The sequence below is a fragment of the Tasmannia lanceolata genome, unplaced genomic scaffold (assembly GCF_043159265.1).
Source record: "Tasmannia lanceolata isolate RefF3 unplaced genomic scaffold, GAP_Taslan_0.1 ptg000015l, whole genome shotgun sequence".
Taxonomy (NCBI): domain Eukaryota; kingdom Viridiplantae; phylum Streptophyta; class Magnoliopsida; order Canellales; family Winteraceae; genus Tasmannia; species Tasmannia lanceolata.
The window spans coordinates 34,866,123-34,881,300 of record NW_027518692.1 but is presented as its reverse complement, the minus strand read 5'-3'; the positions used below and the strand labels follow the sequence as shown (position 1 = coordinate 34,881,300).

At 37.9% G+C, this 15,178-nt stretch overlaps 3 protein-coding genes across 3 annotated transcripts; 1 reads left to right on the top strand and 2 right to left on the bottom strand.

The window, feature by feature from the left end:
* Positions 1-1,442: 1,442 nt before the first annotated feature.
* On the bottom strand, positions 1,443-2,214 carry LOC143846827 (small ribosomal subunit protein uS9-like). Its single transcript, XM_077355397.1, has one exon. It carries the CDS (start codon positions 2,121-2,123, stop codon positions 1,692-1,694), a length of 432 nt encoding a protein of 143 aa, XP_077211512.1. The 5' UTR covers positions 2,124-2,214; the 3' UTR covers positions 1,443-1,691.
* A 732-nt stretch (positions 2,215-2,946) lies between these two features.
* LOC143846826 (F-box/RNI-like superfamily protein) lies at positions 2,947-9,994 on the bottom strand. Its single transcript, XM_077355396.1, has 5 exons — positions 9,747-9,994; positions 9,503-9,649; positions 7,529-7,664; positions 4,269-4,367; positions 2,947-3,304 (listed from the first exon to the last, which is right to left on the bottom strand). The coding sequence occupies exons 1-5, from the start codon at positions 9,842-9,844 to the stop codon at positions 3,092-3,094; spliced, it is 693 nt and encodes a 230-aa protein (XP_077211511.1). The 5' UTR covers positions 9,845-9,994; the 3' UTR covers positions 2,947-3,091.
* A 2,394-nt stretch (positions 9,995-12,388) lies between these two features.
* Positions 12,389-14,359, top strand: LOC143846095 (uncharacterized). Its single transcript, XM_077354511.1, has one exon. The coding sequence runs from the start codon at positions 12,515-12,517 to the stop codon at positions 13,877-13,879; it is 1,365 nt and encodes a 454-aa protein (XP_077210626.1). The 5' UTR covers positions 12,389-12,514; the 3' UTR covers positions 13,880-14,359.
* Positions 14,360-15,178: the final 819 nt, after the last annotated feature.

The window sequence follows — 15,178 nt, the reverse complement described above, 5'->3', positions numbered from 1 at the left end:
TTATAACAGACAATGTGTAACAGTGTAAGTGACCCTTGTCTGAGATGTAGCCCAATCTTCCAAAGAAGACGTCATAATCTTCTCATCACGACCTAAAGCACAGTAAGGAGGTCCTGCAACAGCTTCATTAGCGTAGATATGTTTACTACATATAATAGATATTTTTCATAATTTAACACAATGGGAATGCATTACCGTGTGGTAGAGACTAGAGTGTTTAAGGTTTCAGGTCAATGGATTTCAAGTCTTGTTCTTGTTAGCAATTTTTTATATTTTCATACCAAGTTTTGGATGAGACAAATCGTTTTGATATCAAGTCAATTTGGACAAGTTTTGAGTTGACTTCTTTAGTTTTAGTACTTTATGATACACCCACATTTAGAAAATATTTCTGAATAAAACTAAGGATAAAATTTAGAGTTTCTTGACTACATAACATCTCCCTTCTTGATCCCTGATTGCATCTTCCCTTCTCTAGATTCATCGTTTAGGGTTTCGATACAATGAACAAACATGCAAGCAATATTCAGACATCTTTTCCTTCAACTCTACTGGGCCGAGAGTTTCTTGACTATGTTTAACTTCCTGCAGCAAACTCCACCAAATTAGGGGAAGTTCCTTTTAGTTTGAGTTTATCTGAATTGAAATTTCTTGGCATCCAGTAAATCATTCCAGCCAAAAAAAAAAACTCTCCATACTTGAAATCCCATCAAGAAAAATTTGAGGGTTAATCTCCCTAAAATAATCAGGATCTTCAAGTTTCACTCCACGATCCAACCTATCACATCCGTAGCATGTGTGATCTACATGATCATGCTCCCTACAAACTGGGCTCGGATAATCTAAGCATAATGCTCAATCAGGTACTCGCTCAATACAAACATGGACTCAATCAAGCCTTCACTAATCTTGGATATGTGCGGGGCTAGCTAATTCCTTTCATAGAACCATTCGCAATCCCTCTTTAATCCTGATTGTTTGATTGTGTCAAATTTGCAATCCATTGATTTTTCTTTGGCCCTTCCCAAGCTTGAATCAAGAACATGCTTTGGAACTGTTTTTTATGCAAAGAGAAGTAGTTCTTCACTACCCAATCTATTTTCACTCTTTTCCAGTTTCTCTTCTCAAACACACAATTAAAACAAGCAAAAATCAACGGTTCCATCAATAAAGTAGATATTCAACACCTTAACAAGAAATCAATCCTACTTCTAGTCATAATATTAAAAACTCACAAAAAATCTAAGATGATTCCTAACAATATATAACAAAGAACCCAATATAACGAAGAAGTCAACCTCCATTTGTAGATGAACAAGATTCCTCTAAACACCACAATCATAATCATAGCATCAGCATTCCTACTCCTATACTCTCAAACAAACAGTATTATAAAGAAAACCTAGTTACCAAAAGAGAAAAACTCACAATCACACCAGAGAAATCTAACATGTTCAATGCAACATTATATTGTGCTCAAAAGCATAAAAACATCAACACCTAGAAGCAACCATAAAATATCCCAAAATCTAAGCAATTACTCTACGAATTCAAAACCCTAACATATCGAATTAACATAACCTCATAATAATCCCAAACCAAAACACAAAAGTTCCATAAAAAAAACCTCCAAAGAAGCGCATAAACCAGATTTTTTCAGCTCCCGATGTCTAGTAAAGAAATCAAACGATCTAACGATAAGACTTCTGGAATCGAGCGCGAGCACCACGTCCACCAAACTTCTTAGGCTCGCAACGCCTCGGGTCTGCAACAAGAAGAGTTCGATCATACCTCCCGAGAATGTCCTTGATCTCCTTCTTAGACTGTTCATCCACAAACTTCTGATAATACGCAACTAGGGCTTTTGCGATGCTCTGACGAATTGCGTAGATCTGAGAAGTGTGGCCACCACCATTAACCCTAATCCTCATGTCTACGCCTGCAAATCGGTGTAGTCCGAGAAGAAGGATCGGCTCGTAGGCTTTGTAACGGAGGATCTCAGGTTCAACGAGCTCGATCGGGCATCCATTGATCTTGATCAGTCCTCGGCCTCGTTTACAGTAGGTTACTGCAACGGCCGTTTTCTTGCGGCCGAAACACTGGACAGATTCCACGGTAGCCATTGTTCTATGCAGAAACCCTAATTTCTCAAACTCTAACCCTAGAGTGCAGAGGGGGGAAGAGAAAATGGAAGAGAAACAGCGGGCTTTGTATTCTCAACTGCTTTTATAGTTAGGGTTTTGGTGTATGTTAAATGATATACGCAGTTGCTTGTTTTGATAATGACACACTCCTGGTATTACGAGGGGGCGAAAGTAAAAGTGGGGCCCACATTTCCAATGATCGAAACCGTCTATCTGTTATACGGTGCTATGTATGTGGGCCATATATCAAAAATCCACTCCCATCGGTTGCCGTGATACTGATATTGATTCTTTGCTTTCTGACCGTCCATTTTAGGGCTACAATTCAGATGGTTAGAGATGTCCGATGTGAATGCTTTTTACATCATGGGCCATCCATAGTGAGGCATAAACAGGTAGACGGTTTACTCATTGGAAAATGGCACCCATCTGTTAGTTGTATCTTTATATAAGTTCTTCTTAAAAATAAGTGGGACCCACAATATTTGATGATCTAAACCATTCATTTCTCGGGCCTTGACTTAAATAGATCATTCCCTAAAAAATAATCTCCATAGGGTGATGATTCTAATCCTCCAATCGTAGAGGTTTTCAAAAAACTAAGTGGGACCGCATTGTGATACGGTGACACACCCACTGTGTCATATTGGGTCTCACCTTTGATAGATCTGATCCGTCCATTTGACTTAGGCTGAGGCGTGCCCGCTATGACAAAGTGGGCCCCACCATATAACAAATCATAGTAGAACTTACTAAAAATTTTCAGAAACCTTTTCTTTTTTACAACAGAGAGCAATTCCAATAATCCCCAATTGTAACACATTTTTTATTTTTATTTTTGATATTTACAGCCACATTCTTTGTCCAACAGTAACAACAATGTCCCAAATCATAGATACAAGCAAAGGATTTGCAAGAATCAATTACATAAATGCATATATATTACCTTATAGGACAGGCCAAAGTGAAGCTCTTATGACATTTTGATGCAGTCCTCCAGGTTTTATCTGAAGGGCAGGACTGATTGCAAGCAAACTTATGAAACAGTCCATGGGAACTCTCATCCCCCACACATTGATCGATTTGAGCTTGCGACATTTATTTACAAGCACAACGAGCCCTCTCTCGGTTACATGGCGACAACTCCACAGAACAATAGCCTGCACAATCAAACAATATTTAGCTGTAAAATCAATTTGATCAAAAGTTGCACTTCACCTTAACATATTCCACGAGGTAAAATCTATGTTGCATCAATATGGGTACGGGTGTTGGATTCGGCAAACCTCAAAAAGAAAGTTTTGTGGATTTGCCAAATAGTTTAATCAATTCTCAACTTTAAATTTTGTTTACATAATAATATGGTTATAACAAGTAATATATTGATCATTTAAATAGGTTAACTAAGTATAATGTCTTACAACATGTGGTGAGTGTAAGGTTGTGATACTAATAATCAGAAAAGGGGGTTGGGCCTGTAGCTCAACGGATGAGGCTTTGTCTCTCAACCTTGAGGTCTCAGGTTCAATCCCAGTTTACCTACCAACAAAAAATAGTAATCAGACAAAAAACAGAGACATAAATCTAGAAGTGTCGCAGAGAATCCTGAAGTATTGGAATCCGGCATGTGTCCGACACAGGTACTTCATCCATTCCAAAGAATCCGTCTAACATGGGGTAAAATAGAATTTCTTCTAAACAGTAGCTCGGGGTGTTTTTTCATCAAAAGAATGGCAATCTATGGTATCATATAATTCCGTTTCTTTTGATCTCCATTTTGATGCAAGACAAAAAATGGTTGTGAATTATTTTTTATTTTTTTGGAAAAAATGGTTGTAAATATTTATAGAATGATTATGTTATGACCATACACAAAATGGTACATGGAATACAATTTCATTCTCAACCTCTTTACAAGGAAATAGGAATGTCAATCTAAAAGAGCCACAAGGATACAACCATCAACTGACAACCACAAGAAAAATTATTCGACGACTGAACAAAACCTTGTAGAATATTCAGAAAAAAGAGCATTTTATCACCTCATACTAGCTGGATCCTATTGTGATCAATAACAGGTTAACAAAAAAAAATCTCAAATTGAAGTGTTTTCTGAAATTTTACCTTCAATTGTGGACAGTTATTTGCAATTGCAAACAGAGATTCATCAGTAATAAATGTACCACCAATGTTCAGGTGTTGTAAGGAAATAGCTCTTGAAACCTGTAGAGACAAAAGTGATAATAAGACAGAAGAGTAAATCACCTTTTCTGAATGATAACAGAAGAGTAAATCATAAAAGATAAATAAGAAACAGTCAGTCATTCTTATCATTTGGGAAAGCATATCATTGAGTTAAACCAACATATTATTATACAGAAATACCTATACATCTAACAAATAAAAGAAAATAACTTTGTAAATTTGCATCATATTGAAACCTTACAAGCCATAAGTCAAATAGAAGAAGGTGCGTGGAGCGCAATAGCAGCAGTCTCCAAAAAAGAGAACAGCATAAGATACACCCAAATGCACATTCATAGCAAAACATAGAATGTACAAAACTCAATATGCTGTGGGGCACTGATATTTTGCACATCTTTTTTATACATATATATTGGTATCCTTCCCAAGGTTACCTGGAATGCTGTCCGTTCCGGTACGCGGTACGGGAACGGGTACGGGGTACGATGGTATATATATATATATATATATATATATATATATATATATATATATATATATATATAATTTCATATGTTTTTACAAGAATATATTCCATATTACACACTACACACATTTAATACACAAAATATAAAAACCTCGTGTATGTCATACATATTTTTTCAAAAAGAAAGTTCCCGTTGGAATATATGAATATCCTTCTATAGTCCATACTACATCCATTTAATAAAAAAAAAAAAACCTCATGTATGCCCTACATATTTTTTTCAAAATAAAGCTCTAGTTTCAATTCAACCCAAAATATATAAAATTTGTAGCTCTCTCCATCTCTCTTCTAGTCTATATGCATCTCTCTCTCTTTCTCTCCCGCGGGTCGCCGCGGTTCGTCATTTTTGGCGATCCGGGTCGTTAGTGAACCATGTTTCGGATCGTGCGACCCCGGATCGCGGATCGGAGGGCGGATGGTGAATCCGGTAACTATGATCCTTCCCTTTATTTTAAACTTTTCTAATCAACAGATGCAATTTCCCACCAAGCTGTCCTTATCCAATGAGAGAAGATTAAAATAAACAGAGTGGATGGAGATAGAGTGCCCCCCCCCCCCCCCCCCCACACACACACACCTACACCACTGTAGTACTTGAAACGAGTGTCAAGAACTGACGAGATGCCTAGAGATATGTACTAACATTGGTTTTATCTAAATTCTGTTTATCTCAACATAAAAGTTAAATTAGGAACTATCACAGCACTTCTTAGCAAGCGAACCACTTGTTGGAACAATGTGAATGGTAATTGCTTTTGTGGAATTCATTTCTCTTTGAGATGTGCCAAATAACTATCATTCTCTACGTGGATGGGCTAATTCTCGGGGAGTTCAATGCTATGATGCATAGTAAAAGAACTTGGATTGGGTTTAGTTCCCTGCAGATGAGGGATTTAGCAATTCGATGCATTATTGTAATCTTATAGAGTTGAGTGGGGTGGGAGCATCATTCACGAGGCATAATTTCCGAGATGTACCAAGATTAATTAAGGAAAGTACAGACAGAGCTCTAATTAACTCTTGTTGGCATATTCTCTTCTCGAATGCTTGGCTCTTATATTTACTTTTTCGTCCCCATATCACGTGTCTAAGATTGTATATACTAGTCCTTCATTCTATATATGTAAAACTCCTTTAAGATTTGAAGCCTTCTAGTTCAATCATCCTAGGTTCTTTGAGATAACTAATCAGCAGTGGAAACAAAGCTATAATGGATGATCTTCTTTCATGATCTATTGCAAACAGAAAAAACACTTCAAGAACGTTAACTTGGTGGAATAAGGAAGTGGTAGGAAATGTGCAGACTAGGAATGTTAAATTGTAAAGAAAACTTAGTAACAACATAAACGAGAAGGTAGTAAATGGAGCAATACATGTTGTGATAGGGATGAACTGCAATGCCTTCTTAACCTATTAAAGCAAAAAAGACAACATTTTACATAAAAAATCTCAAGTGGAGTTCCGGGATACTAAAATGTGCTTTTTCCATGCCACATCATTGAATAGAAGATGGAGGAATAAAACTATTTATTTGATGAATGATAGGGGAATCGTCCTTGTGAGCATGACAAGATCAAGCAATATTTAACACATTTTAAATCAGAGTTGAAAGCTCTTGATCCAAATGGTTACCAGGCCATTTTCTTCAAGAAAATATGGCAAATGATAGGGGATGATCTTGCATGTAAAATTTAAAACCTTTTCAATCCAGGCACTTAGAGGAATGAATAAAGTGTATATGGTCTTAGTCCCTAAGAAAAGTAACCCTGAGAATGAATATGTGTATATGGTCTTAGTCCCTAAGAAAAGTAACCCTGAGAATCACCCCATTACCAACCAATTAAGCTTTCTAATATGATATACAAATTCTTAGTAAGGTGATGACAGATGAGCTGAGGCTACTGCTTCAGAGGCTGATATCTCCTGTCCAGCATCCAGATTACTTTGGTCCTAGGCCAAAACATACAGGATAACATAATTCTAACTAGGGAGAATTTTTGTAGTATGAAAAGAAGAATGATGGGCCAGGATCATCTCTATCTAAAGCTAGATAGGGATATGAGATGATGGAATGTGAATTTCTGCAACAAGTCATGTTAAAGCTTGCGTTCAGTAAACTATGGGCTCTTGGTTGAGAGATACCACCTTGGTGTAATTTTTTAATCTTTTTGTACCAAAAAAACAGCACTTGTAAAGAATCTGTGGAACAGGGTTCAACTGTTTCAGAAATGTCTGCATAACGCTTATGAAGAATCAAAGTGTCCATGTTTCCATGCAGGTTCAAATATATTTGCATTTTCTATCAAAAATTGACATTTAAAGAGGGCTTGAAGTACCCATATCTTAGCTTTTCCTATTCTAAAAAAATGTAATCTTAAAATAGAGATGGTTTTTATCAATCATCATAGAGCTTTATAAGCATATCACACATGTTTCCCAATCACTTCCTTGCCACTTTCCAAATGCTTGCCAAGTGTTTCCCAATGTATTTCCTAAACGATTTCGCATACATGGGATTGATAGGAGTATTCTTGTCCGATATACAGATACTCTAATGTTTTGAAGGATTAAAGTAATATAAAAAGATTTATCGGTATTTATCTTTGAACTCGTAAGATTGAACACAATAAACAGACTTTACCAGGCCACATACCAGCTGGACTACACCTTTGTCTGTGATCCCTGCCATACCCCACAGAGATATTGATGTCAGATTGCTGACACACTTTGCTAAAGATACTTTGTACAGTCCATCATCAGTAATTTGGCATCCCCAACAACTCCGTGAACTACAATAAAATAGAGCCAATTAGATATAAAAGCATCTAAACTATTGAATTAACATATAATCTTCAAAGGAGTGCTTGAAAGCAGGGTTTAAATTATTCTGCTTTCTTGACATATTATCAAAGCATATAAAAATCTACGACCCAATTCCATAATAAACTTCTGTGCAAACTGAGAGATGCGTAGCCTTAGGAAACTTCGTATATCACTGATGATATGGATAGACTCCTTCCAATAGAATTTTTTACGAAAAATATGGATGTGAGTTATAGAATTTCAATGACCTGGGAGGAGCCACATTGCAAGGCATGTTCACAGCGAAACATACTCCCGCACATAACATCAATTTCAAAATTGTACACTGATGGATACATCCATAATTAATAGGTGTTTTGTTAGAAATTATATTTGACCTCAGCAGTTTGCAAGTTCAAGTCAGCTTTACAACATTTTGACCACAGTATATTGTGGATTTCTCTTATCCATGTTGCAAAGAAGTTTCAATAGAATACAGGCACCATTTCATATATGTATGGTAAATCAACAGTTTGACATGGAACTTTTCAATACTTCCACTTGCGGATGTGCAATCTGCTAGCAACAAAATAAATTAGATCTGATACTAGGCTAGCCAAAATTCAGAATTTATCACAGGCTTGGTCTAGGATTCCAGGTAAAGTAGCATTTGATGATTACATCAATGAACAGGGGATTATAAGATCATACTCAGTTGACAATGAATACCAAGTAGTTGCTTGATGGTTAGGACAAACCATTTTTGGAGATAAAGAAGGGCATGTGCCTCTTACGCGTCATATTTCTAGTTTGCCTAGAATATTTCAAGTAGTTTTCATAGACAAAGACAAATGTTGATTCTCCTTTAGTAAAAGCAGAAACGAAGTATATTGTTTAGCTAGTAGGTGTAACTATGATCGGTTAGGGCGTGCAACCCAATTCTGTCTTCTGTGTTTTAGAATTTCCCAAAACACATAATAATAATAATCACTACGATTAGTTTGGGTGTGCAATCCAAATGCATTTTGGGTCCACTCTTGCACCAAAGATGCAACACAACCAAACTGACCCCTAATTCTCTTCTCTTCTCTTGTTTCACTGGAACATTTCAAGTAGTTTTCATAGAGAAACAGAAATGGTGATTCTCCTTTCAGAAAAGCAGAAACAAAAATATATTGTTTAGCTTGTAGGTGTAACTATCAAGTTCTCGGTGTTTGGTGGAAAACATAATGAAATTACTTACAAGAACTCGCTATATGAAATAAGAGATTCATTACGCAACTGCCCAAACAGTGAAACGTTTGAATTAGAACATTATCATTCAAAATCAAAGGTGCTTCTAGAACAAAAAAAGAGGGTTTGATTCACTTTTGCTTGTTCTATAGCTGGTGTGTTTTTTCTTATGAGACTTGCGTTTGGTTGCAAAAAAGCCTGGATAGCTTAGGGGTTTTGCTTGCCATTTGGCTGTCATGTCAACAAAATCCCTTGTTTGGTTGCCAATATTGACTTCCCAGGAGACTACCAGGGATATCTCTTTGTTAATCAATGCATGTATGGTGATGTGTCACCCTTGTCACTATGAAATCCATGCCAAAATCCACAAAAGGTAAAATTTTGCTTGGATTTCTTGGGATTATATGAACAATTCTTTATGTGACTATCAAAAGTAAAATTGCATTAAAGATGAAAAGACGACATGGAACTAACTAGATTGTACAAGGGGATTTGTGCTAAATCAAAAGAAAACAAAAAACCCAGAAAGAAAAATAGAAATGCATAGAGAGAAAAAAGAAGAATTTGGGGGAATTGAGATGAAATTGATTACATGTCGAGCTCCTTGAGACTATAAGCCATGCGAACGAGTCGGGCAGTGGAATCATCGTCCATTTTCCAATCAGCAAAGCTCAGCCTCTCTTTTCTGGCTATAGACCGTTCCACACCCTGTTTCCATTTTTTGCAAACAATACTTGCTCTGTAAAAGAAAAAAAGAGAACATGGGTCAGGTGAAGAAAAAAAAAACTAAGGAAGAGAAATTTAAAGAGAAATAGAGGTTGTGGGAGTATAGTAACTGGGCTAAATCTTTGAAAGAAGAGAGGAGAACAAAGATATGGGCGAGAAGATCAACGGGGAGGCGATCAATTTCTGCCTCCACCTCTTCTTCACCCATGACTTCTTTGTTTCTCCGTCTCTCTCTCGATGCAGAGAGAGAGAGAGAGAGAGAGAGAGAGAGATGAGAGAACAGAAGAGAAGCGAGTTTGCACGCTACCAAACACCCTTTTTGGATTTGTTTTTGCGATGTAAATGGGAAACGGTCAAAACTTAGGAAGCAAAAATGTGGTCATCTTTTCGTCATTCTAACTCTAACACAACCCAAATTTGATTTTTCCACCATTTGTACACCGCCTCCCTTATGTTTGTTTTTAAGGGGCAGGAGGGAATAGAAATGATGGAAAGGGGTGTGTACATATCATTTCTCGCTTAAGTAATTGCATGCATCGTCAATCAATGAGTTGCCTTTTTAGGAGATTTTATATTGTAGGGCTTGTAGTCTTTTCCAAAAAGTATTGTACGGACCACACACTTAAGGATGATCCAAACCATCCATTTGATGGGTTACAATGTAAATAGGTTGTGCCCCAAAAATCATTTCCTGATGTGGTTCAGTAGTTGGGAACAAAGTTTATTTACGTTGTGTTCCATCATAAGGACGGTTTGGGTCAGCCTACAATGTGGTCCTTAGAATACTTTTTTTAAAAATTATGGACTATAAGGGCTTACACCATATAAAAACTCACCTTTTTAGAAAGTTCGAAGATTGTGAGAAATTATACGATGGGGAAATTATATGGTGCCCGACCCGGAAGTCCAGCAGACTACTTTTTAGGGACTGCGATCAAACATCGAGGGCGGTACTACTTTTATGGTATAACCCACACTAGACTCGACGGCGGGGCACCATATAATTTCTCTTGTATAATGAAAGGGTGTACGAACACGTACTCATATGTCATCTTTTTTTTTTTAATAATCCAAAGGCAGTTTACTTTTTGAGAATCTACCGTTGGATCAAATATCAGGGCGGGCTTCCATTGTACCACCTTTTATGTGTTTATACAGCCTCTCTCTCTCTTTTATTGGGTGGTAGTGACATGACATAGGTGCCACCCTTGATATTTGATCCAATGACAGACTCTAAAAAAGTCTGTTGTCGTTGGATCAAAGATCTAGGGTGGAACCTAATAAGGGCAGTGGCTTGATTATATATGCAAAATATGAAAACTTGGCCAGAGGTGCAACTTGGGTTGGACTGGACTCCAGCCTTTTGATTGCCTCTGTTGGATGAGGGTTGAAATATTCTAACATGACCAAACATATTGAAATTTATATAGTGAATTGATATCCGCACCATCATGGTTTGATAATGGGGCGGACTCACCTTGTTTTACATGTTCTAACGAGTGGAAAAAGTATTACAATTTCCAAACAGCTCTCAGAAGCCAATAAGAGAAGTGTAAAACACAATAAGCTGCTCCATTGTCAAAATATGGTCGTGCTGATATCAGATACCTTTATGTATTATATGAGGAGATCTAATTGATTTGGGGTGGATCTTCGGCTGACTCTCCAGATCGTTGATCAAATCTTAGATGGGATTGATCTCCTGTTGATCAATTAGATAGCAACAGAGACCAGCTCCCTTATTTATATAAAATCAATTGTTATAGGTGTAGAAGAAAATTGAAACCCCATATCCATTGTCATACATGTCGCCTGGATGGATGTACATGACATCATGTACATGGATGAAGACATGGATATAAGTAGTTTGTTATTGGTGGACTTCAAAAGGCTATCTCTTAAGGCTAAAGGCTATAGGCTATCTCCTCCATTTTGTTCTCAACAAAAACTCTATCTACTGTAGGTTCTACTATCAACCATGTAATTCTCAGCCTAATAAAAAATTGCAGAGGCTTGGCTTGTTCGTGGAGTATGCAAATTGCCGAACCACGTTAATTTGACTCTCTCTTAATGAGTTTTATTCATTCTTTTAGTTGCAACCCAAAAGTGGGGCCACATGTGGCACGTGTATGCCAACCCAAAAGAAAGAGGTGTCACACGTGAGGCGGAGTGTTAAAGTATAAAACGCCTTCTCCGATAGCTTAAGCTTTTGGAGTAACTGGTAGTTTCAGTGTCCTTGTAGATGGAATGAGCTTCCATCTAGCTCATCTTTCTCAAGTATTGCATTTGTTATTCATGTGTCCTCTATCATCTAGCTTAACAAGTTTCTAAATATAATTTAGTAACTTTCTTATTGAATTTAAATGTAAAGAATTGGCACACCTTTGTTTTGAAGAGATTTGTTTGTACTGTAAGGTCACTCTACAAAAATGGAAACAGTGAAACAACACAATCCACAGTGGGAATGGGTAGGCAAGGCAATTTCTCATAAAACCATTTTGGGGCTTACTTTTTCACTAGAGAACAGCCACCTCAGATGAATTAAACGATACAAAATCTGCTAAAAGTACCATGATTACTGTATGTAATTTGTGACTTGATTTGTGTTATCTTTTGAGAAAAATGGAAATCTAGATACAGACAAAAGTTTATGTCCTATATGGACGTGTGGCAGTGAGTTTGTGATAGCTTCAGTTCCTCTTCATGTTCTTATTTGATAGCTAGTTACATAAGCAACTTTGAATGGTTTGACACGCAGATAAAGAAAGCAACAACCACAATCACTAGGCAGCCTCCATAAGAACCAAATTGTTTTACTTTTGTCTCACCTCTCATCTTCTTCTTCCTCCTCTTCTCCATCAACCCTAATTCCATAAGAATGCCTTGTACACAAGTAGTCCGTTACATCTCGAGATGTACAATCAAACCACAAAGACATGTCTTAGAAGAAGAACCATCAAGCATTGAGTTGACACCATGGGATCTTGCCATGCTCTCCACTCACTACATTCAAAAGGGTCTCCTCTTCTATAAAGAAAAAGAACAAAAAGAAAAAGAACCCATTGTTGATCAACTCAAACACTCTCTTTCTCGTGTACTAGTCCACTTCTTCCCCCTCGCGGGCCGTCTTGTAACTAAAAAGCATTCTTCTTCATCTTCATCATCCTTTGTTTTCATAGACTGTAATGGCCAAGGAGTAGAATTCATCCACGCCATGGCTGAAAATGTAACTGTGGATAACATACTCGGCCCAATAGACATGACCCACGTCGTGAAATCGTTCTTCGCCCTCGACGAAGCTGTCAGTCATGACGGCCATTCCTTCCCTCTCCTCGTGGTTCAGTTAACAGAGCTCGTTGACGGCGTCTTCGTCGGATGTTCTTTCAACCATGTCGTCGGGGATGGAACTTCTTTCTGGCATTTCTTCCACATGTGGTCTGAAATATCAAGAACAAAAGGATTAAAACCTTGTGACCAAATCTCTCGTCCCCCAATCATCCAGCGTTGGTTCCTCCCTCACATGGACAAAACCCTAATCTCCATTATTCCTTTCACCAACCCACAAGAATTCATAGAAAGATACACTCCTCCTTTACCCTTAAAAGAGAAAATCTTCCATTTCTCACAGAAATCCATGGCGATTTTGAAGAAGAAAGCAAATGAAAATTACAAAAAAGAAAAGATCTCCTCCTTTCAGGCCTTGTGTGCACACGTATGGAGAGCTATAACGCGTTCTCGAGATCTTCCAGTCGATCAGAAAACAAGTTGCAGCCTCGCTATCAACAATCGAATAAGATTAGATCCTCCTTTGTCAAGTGATTACTTTGGAAATTGCATCCAAGCGATAATCGTGACGACAACAGTGGGTGAATTGCTTTCTAGAGATGTTGCATGGGCAGCGGAGGAGTTGCACCGGCGTGTGGTGGAGCACACAGATGGGGTGGTGCGAGGGGCGTTGGAGAGTTGGATTAAGGATCCTTATGTTTATCATACTAGTGATTTTGATGGGTGCAGTGTGATGGTGGGAGGTTCGCCGAGGTTTGATATGTATGGGAATGAATTTGGGTGGGGAAAAGCCATGGGGGCGAGGAGTGGGTCTGCTAATAAATTTGATGGGAAGGTGTCTTCTTATCCTGGGGTTGAAGGAGGAGGGAGTGTGGATTTGGAGATGTGTCTGTCGCCCGGGGTGATGAATGTGTTAGAGTCCGACCAGGAATTCATGGGTCTTGTTTCAACTATATAAAATGCAAAAGGACTGTCGCTATAGGCCCTTTTTCTTGTATTGTGGTTTAGTATGGCATTATGTCACTTTAATGCAGTGTGGTGTCTCCCGTCTTTGATTGATCCCAATCATTCATTGCTTTGAATTTCCTATAGATAAAAAAATCATGTCAATGTGTCTGATAATGAGTATCCTTTGTCGATGGATGTGAAGTGTTGCCTTACAGAGTATTTTGATCTTCTATGTTTAACAACATAAGGGGATTACATTTTATTCATTGTTATGTTTGGGATTTTGGTTTGATTTTGAGTAGTAGGAGATCTACAACTAGGGCAGTATTCAATCACAAAATCATGTCAACGTGTCTAATAAAATAATGGGCGCCTCATTATAATTACTGTTGGGATTGTTGTTTTCTTTTCATGAAAGGGACTCTCTTGTGGCTTCCTAATAATAGGGGATTAAGACAACTTACATGGAGATGTACTCAGAATATCCAAAGTTACATGTACTGTATCTCATGCTGATGAGTGATTTTTAGATTATGACTGTTTTGTTCATATTTGCTAAGTACCAACACAGAAAGGCAGGAGTTATGTTATTAGATGATGGATCCCCTTGTGATGACATGGGGGTTGGGATCCATGCATGTGTACTCAGAATCTCCAAAGTTACATGTACTGTGTCTCATGCTGATGAGTGATTTTTAGATTCTGACTGTTTTGTTCATATTTGCTAAGTACCAACACAGAAAGGCAGGAGTTATGTTATTAGATGATGGATCCCCTTGTGATGCCATGGGGTTGGGATTAGACCTGGCAAAACCGACCCATGCCCGCGGGTTGACCCGGCCCACCCGCAAATTTGCGGGCACGGGTCTGGGTTTTAGTGACCCACCAAAATTTGACCCGCGGGCAACCCAACCCGCAAAAACATGGGTTGGGCCGGGTCAACCCGCGGGTACCCTCGGGCACCCGCATTTTAAAGTAATTTTTAAGAATTTATTGGAGAATGTTATCAGCTCTTGGAAAATCATCAGATGTAAATGATTTTTGGAGTATAACCTATTTTGCCTATGGCCCATCTAATGGACGGTTTGGATCATCCGATGGTGTGGGCCATACCATACCTTTAAAAAAGTGAGAGTGCCCTCAGCAGTGTTGGTAACATTTCGTTTTTTTTTTTTTAACGCTGTGCAAAGATGCGCACAGAGGGCGAAGGTTTCTAGCAAAAGAAAAAGTAAAAAAAACATAATCATTACACAAAAGAAAAGTAAATAACTGAGTTATAAAGTTTTAGATGAAAAATTACGGATAAATG

What these genes read in the sequence shown, in the direction of transcription:
- LOC143846095 (XM_077354511.1), top strand. Translation starts at nt 12,515, where the DNA reads ATGCCTTGTACACAAGTAGTCCGTTACATCTCGAGATGTACAATCAAA.
- LOC143846826 (XM_077355396.1), bottom strand. Translation starts at nt 9,844, where the DNA reads ATGGGTGAAGAAGAGGTGGAGGCAGAAATTGATCGCCTCCCCGTTGAT. An exon ending in TCTTTCAAAGATTTAGCCCA is followed by an intron (nt 9,650 to 9,746) that starts GTTACTATACTC and finishes TTTCTTTTACAG; the next exon opens with AGCAAGTATTGTTTGCAAAA. An exon ending in AGTCTCAAGGAGCTCGACAT is followed by an intron (nt 7,665 to 9,502) that starts GTAATCAATTTC and finishes ATTTTATTGTAG; the next exon opens with TTCACGGAGTTGTTGGGGAT.
- LOC143846827 (XM_077355397.1), bottom strand. Translation starts at nt 2,123, where the DNA reads ATGGCTACCGTGGAATCTGTCCAGTGTTTCGGCCGCAAGAAAACGGCC.